This window comes from Sinocyclocheilus anshuiensis, unplaced genomic scaffold (assembly GCF_001515605.1).
Source record: "Sinocyclocheilus anshuiensis isolate Anshui unplaced genomic scaffold, SAMN03320099.WGS_v1.1 scaffold1102, whole genome shotgun sequence".
NCBI lineage: Eukaryota > Metazoa > Chordata > Actinopteri > Cypriniformes > Cyprinidae > Sinocyclocheilus > Sinocyclocheilus anshuiensis.
Window position 1 is genome coordinate 615,910 of NW_015539924.1, and position 6,040 is coordinate 621,949.

At 35.5% G+C, this 6,040-nt stretch overlaps 2 protein-coding genes across 7 annotated transcripts in view; both read right to left on the reverse strand.

The window, feature by feature from the left end:
* The window catches only part of ppfibp2b (PPFIA binding protein 2b), a 58,503-nt gene extending 55,031 nt beyond the window's left edge, over nt 1–3,472 (reverse strand). For all 6 annotated transcript variants that reach the window (XM_016483712.1, XM_016483708.1, XM_016483711.1 and 3 more), the window contains exon 1: nt 3,394–3,472. The gene's annotated coding sequence lies outside the window, so the exon portion shown is untranslated. The remainder of the gene's footprint in view (nt 1–3,393) is intronic.
* A 676-nt stretch (nt 3,473–4,148) lies between these two features.
* Nucleotides 4,149–6,040, reverse strand: part of LOC107686642 (olfactomedin-like protein 3) — a 3,445-nt gene continuing 1,553 nt past the window's right edge. Inside the window, exon 3 of the mRNA XM_016483714.1 lies at nt 4,149–5,270. Coding sequence (XP_016339200.1) covers nt 4,495–5,270 — 776 coding nt within the window. The 3' untranslated portion in view covers nt 4,149–4,494. The remainder of the gene's footprint in view (nt 5,271–6,040) is intronic.

Below are 6,040 nucleotides of genomic sequence, written 5' to 3' on the forward strand. Positions count from 1 at the left end.
TTTTATAAAGAATATCTCTTTGGATTTGAGACTTTAGTCTTTGCAACTTTACAGATCTTCTTTATGCACCAAGCGCTTGTAACACTCCAAAGAGAAAGGAAAAATTGAAATCGCATCATATGACCCCTTTAATATATATACATATATATATCACACATTTGTGAAGTAAAGAAAGACTCAAATATTATTTTCTTGTATAAAGTACTCCAATAATCTTCTAGAAATCATTTTTTTACAGTGTACAGCACAGACGGAGTAGTGTGATCAACAAGCGGAAAACCGAGAGGAAGTTTCGTCGCATTAATAAAGACGTTTCCACATAACACTTCTACACATATTAACATCAGAATGTCCAAGAGATCAAAACAGTTCTGATTTTACACGCATGGACCGCCGTACTCAGAATGATTCATGGCTCGGTGAAGGCGGATGTAAGTTCGATTCGGGCTCAACCCCTGGCCGATCGCGAGCTCTACTCACTGGAGCGGATGCGTTGTGGCAGCTGGCTTGAATGCTGCACTCCTCCGCAGTAACAAGAGAAATGTCAGTCCTGAGCAGGTGCATTCGGCTGTAGTACCGTGGCCTGTGAAAATGTCAGCGAGCCGCTCGGCACAGGAAAGCCCTGCTCATGGGGCAAAACGTCATGGCTCTGTCCTACAGGTCCCTGACATCAATACCGCCCAATGCATATTGCATGGGATCTCCATTGCTCTCTATCTTAGTCTGCAGAATGGGGTAAACACAAAGTCAGATGCCAACTTCAAGAACCAGAATGGAATGGGATTTGGTTCCAGTGTTTTGTACAAAATGTAACTGGGAATTGGATCTCAATTCCTAAACCTAGAAGATGGACACATCAAAGTGACAAGAGAATTCATGTAAATAACTCAAAGAGTGACAGCTGAAGTGAAGTTTAGATGCTCATTAAACTGTATTTAACTTTACAAGCCCCTCAGAATAAGAAAGCACACTGAGGATTGCAAAGCATTAAATGGCATATTTGATGAAATGAAAACTCTGGCATTATTTACTCATCCTCATTCCAAACCATAATTCTGTAGAACACACACACAAAAAAAGATATTCTGAGAAACGTATATTCAGATTGTATTTTTATCTATACAATGAAAGTCATTGGGGTTCAGAATTGTTTTGGTCCCCATTGACTTTCATTGTATGGACAAAAATATTCTTCAAAATATCTTCTTTTGCAGAAGATGTAAAGTCATACAGGAAAAAAAAACAATGTTTTTATTTTTGGGTGAACTATCTCTTTTAATAACAAAACAGCTAACAAAAATATATTCCAAGAATGTTTTGTTAGTGTTTTGAGAACATTATTAAAGACCAGATAACTTTGAATGAACATTCTATTAACACTACTGGAAGAACTTTGCTAGAACATTAGCCAAAGTTCTGAGAATGTTCCCTGTTAGCTGTCTTGATCTCAGTGAGAAAATAGCCACAATTTTCAAATTGTCATTCTGGGAATGAAACGGTTGTGGTAAAACTGGTCAGTCAGGACATGTATGTGCACCTCTATGGAAATAAGCTCACAGTAATCACACAGTAGAAGAGCCTCAGGGCTCTGTGTCTGTTCACAACAACCATATGAATGTTCTCCTTCACCTGTTTTCATAAACTACTACTCATGTTCAACCTTGCCACCACTAATAATAAACAAAAAAACATCCAGAAATCAACATCTTGTTTTTAATTCGCTCTGACGAGAAAACACTGAACTGTTAAGACACTAAGAACTGTTAATCTGTAAGCGATATTCCTCATTCTGAATACAAAAAAGTGAAGATCAGAGGGATGGAGAATAAAGTCAAAGGTCATGAAGACTGTAAAGGCTTGTAAATTATTCAACCTTAAAAAGCTACACATTACAACATGATCCTTTAAACAAACACGAAAACGTAAAATTTCATCCATAAGATATTAGACTCTATTTCTAAATGCTTTCATTTGGCAACCATTCTACGGTGGTGTCATCAAAGAGCAATACAATTGTTTGCTGTTTTCACAAACCAGGGGAAGTGGACAAATAAAAAAGCCTTTATCCTTTTTTCTAAGCACATGATCTTCACAGACAGCTTTGTTGAACCCCACAGTCATTACCATGTAAAATCTCCATTGCAGCACATACAGTAGTGTGGCTGCTCACTGAGCCTACTGGGGTCAGGACTGAAGGAAGAGGCTTTATACACTATAATAAAAACTGGCAGTAAAACAAACACGGACAATGAATAGTAACAGGCAGAGACAAGAATTGCAATAGGCTTCATTGCAAAACAAATAGCAGAATACTTTGAGAATATGCAGTCAGATAATGGCTCATCTGATTCTGAGAAAGTTCATCCTACACTGTATGACCCAGTTATCTACTGTACCTAGATCCTTCAGGATTTGACAGAGCGATTACATCTGAGTTTAAGTTTCTGGTCAGTGATTATTGCTCTTTGGTCATCACAGTATAGCATAGTGGTGTACAATTAATGTAATACAAGAACATTTGGAATAGAAATGAATATATATGCACTATATTATATATGTTTGCATTAGCTATTAAACTTCAGCTTGTCATCGTAATATAGCTTATTGCTTATTAGTATACTACATATAGTATAAAAGGCTCTAAGTGCATGCCGTCTGAAATTTTCATCTAAAATGAGCATTTTTATCAGGCTCCTATGTTTAGGTTCAGGAATTTTACTCTAATGGCAATGTATAGGTTCCTTTCTATACAATCAAAGTAAAATAACTGAACATAAATATAGCAGCCTGATAAAAATGCTCATTTTAGATGAAAATTTCAGACGGCACTTAGAGGCTTTTGCATCTGAACTCTTCATATATATTCATTATTTTCATTATGTATATATGCTATATTAACATTTAACTTATTTAACACATACATACACTATAATGCAATTTTAATTAATGTTATGCATATTATGCAAAATGTCAAGACAATTCTATATAATACACAGGAACACATAAACGTATCATTAATAGCCTAATAATAATAATAATAATAAAAACTTGAAATTATAAATTAAATTGATCTTAATTAAATTTTTTACTTGGAACTATCATGTTATGCATATTATGCAAAATGTCAAGACAATTCTATATAATACACAGGAACACACAAACGTATCATTAATAGCCTAATAATAATAATAATAATAAAAACTTGAAATTATAAATTAAATTGATCTTAATTAAATTTTTTACTTGGAACTATGTGTTAGGCTACTACACCTAAACTTTCTTGATATTTTGTATAACACTACACATGGGAAAGGCTTAAAATTATGAAAAAGTTGTTGTGCACCAAGAAAGAAATGTTAACAGGATGTTTTTTTTTTTTTTTATTCAACTTACCTGTAATGTAAGTAATTCCCGATCCCGACTGATTTTAAAAACTCCCGTTGTCAACTCAGCTGTAGTCTCGCTCATCTGTTATCATCGAACCGCGCTGCTCCATATAATAAAGCAACGTGAGGTACGTTCCCTCTGACCAATCACCTGTCATGTGCTGTAAGAGGCGGGTCTTATCGCGAAACTATTTCCATATTATGTGCAAATAAACTAAAGTAACACTCATTATAATGGGGAAAAAGTACAGTGGAACTCTTTTAATTTAGAACAGGTAGCGAGGGGTAATATTTCTAGAAGCACAGGAGCGGTAAAAGAGGCTTAATTTTTTCTTTAGTTTCACGTGTTACCGATAAACGATCAAATAAGCTTATAAAGTAAACAGTTCAAATGCGTTGTTTTGTAGTGTCGCCTTTCTCTTCAAATATGCTCTGTTACAACTAATGACCGCATGTTCAGGTGGTGCTGGAAATCTGTATGGAGAATAGCAGCGCCATCTTCTGTGCAGGCCGTTCAAGTTCACAAACGCAGAAAGTATGCACAAGTGCGCATGCGCAAAACGTCAGGTACACGCTTGCAAGCTCAAACTAAATGTAGAGACCAAACATAGTATATGATTCGTGAAAACAGACCTGGGAATATGTTAATATATGATTAAATCACGACTAAGTTATGAATTATCATTGATGATTTATTTCCAAAATATGTCAGAAAGATAATTATTACACAAATTTAGCTTTATAGTTTTATTTCAAGCCGTAATCCCCCTCCACCGCAGAAATACTGTAAATTTGAAAGGTATTTTCTTTAAGGGACATATCCATTGCAGATAGGCTATTCCTGTCATATAATGCTATTTATTTATAGAGTAGGCTACTACTGTTGGATAAACATCTTTCACGGTCTCAGAGTGCACATAATACTTGGGGTTCTCTGACTGAACCGAGGAGGTCAAAGAGTCCTTTGTTTTTCAGGAAATGACAGTCTGGCACAACTACAAAGTGCCTTCCATTAAATTACAAGAAGATTATATGTGATTGGGAAGAAGAATAAAGCACTACCGGTTAAAAGGCCCTCATGGTAACTACTATGTAGAACTGACCTATCCTATATCTTCTTGATTTCTAACTTATAGATGGTCTGATAACCATCATACCAAGCATACAGTTGCTTATCCTTTGGGTGGAAACGCAAAGCGGAGTGGCTGGTGTAACGCTTTCGGAAGAACAGCACAGAAATGCTCTCAGTGTAGATGGTGTCATGGATATCAAACAAGCATTGGATGCTGGACCTTCCACCATAGTGGGAGTTGTAGACCACATATAAGGTTCCACAGATTATGAAAGCTGCTTCTGCATCACGGCTATTGCAGTTGGTATCCCATGTGTGCTCCACTGCCAGACTACTGTGGTCCAGCTTGGTGATCACCAGGTTGCCGCCAAAGTCTGGGTCGGCATGGATCGACCAGAGCCCCATTTCATCTACGGCGAGATCCAGCAGAGTGTGAGGATTGAGGGAATATGCCGGCATCCGACCGGCTCCAGGAAGCAGCAACCGATCAGCCACCGTATGGTTGCTGAGGTGGACCTTCAGGATCTCATTGTTGGTGTCTGCGCTGTGGTAGTACACAAAGCCGTTGTAGACCACATGGCCGGTTCCGTGCCAGGGAAAAGGAAGATGGATAACTTCAGTTTTTTTGGTGGAGTTTGGTTCGGTGAAGGTCTTCAGAGAGGTATATGCTAATACTGTACTGTTTCGAGTGCCACTAAAAAAGTAAATCTTAGCAGAACCCTTTGTTGGATCCTTCATCCAGGATCCATTGGCGTCGCCTGCTTTCTTGACGATTTTGAGAGACTTGATACCCACAACTTCTGAACTGCAGTCTGGAAGAATCAAGGTTAAAAAAAATCAAGTTTATGCAGCTGTAACATAGTAATTATTATAATTATTATACTTATATTATTAATAATTATATATAATTATGTAGATTACGTGCTTTATGTCGTCGTTATAGAGTTGCACAATAGATTGATACCATATCAATTATGAGGTATATTAAAGATTATTTTAATTTATCAGTGTTGGTGTTGAATTGATAATGAATATTTAATTTTGTTTGCAATATTTTTACATTTAGATTAACTTAAGCTATCATTAAAGTTATTTATTTTAATAACACTATTAATTTAATAATTAATTAATTTAATTTATTCTTGTGATGGCAAAGCTGTTTGTGATGGTAAACGTAATGTATAATTTATTATATAATAATTTATATATGTTAATTGATTATATAATATTATAATATGTTAATATTTAGCTAATCTCAAAATGAATATGCATTTTTTATACTGTACATTATAATGTTGTGATGCCTAAATTTATTAAACTTGTAGCATTTAAAATATCCAATTTTGGTTTTTAGTGTAGTCATTTATTTAGACAAAATAGTATATTTATTATTAGATTTAAATATTGTTGCACACTTTCTTGTAGACATTTGAAAAATTAAACATCTCAAATGCAATCTAATTATTTATACAGTTTTCCTCAGGAAATGAAATCTCTTATGTAATGCACATATTCAAGCACTAACACACACACACACACACACACACACACACACACACACACACACACACACACACACACA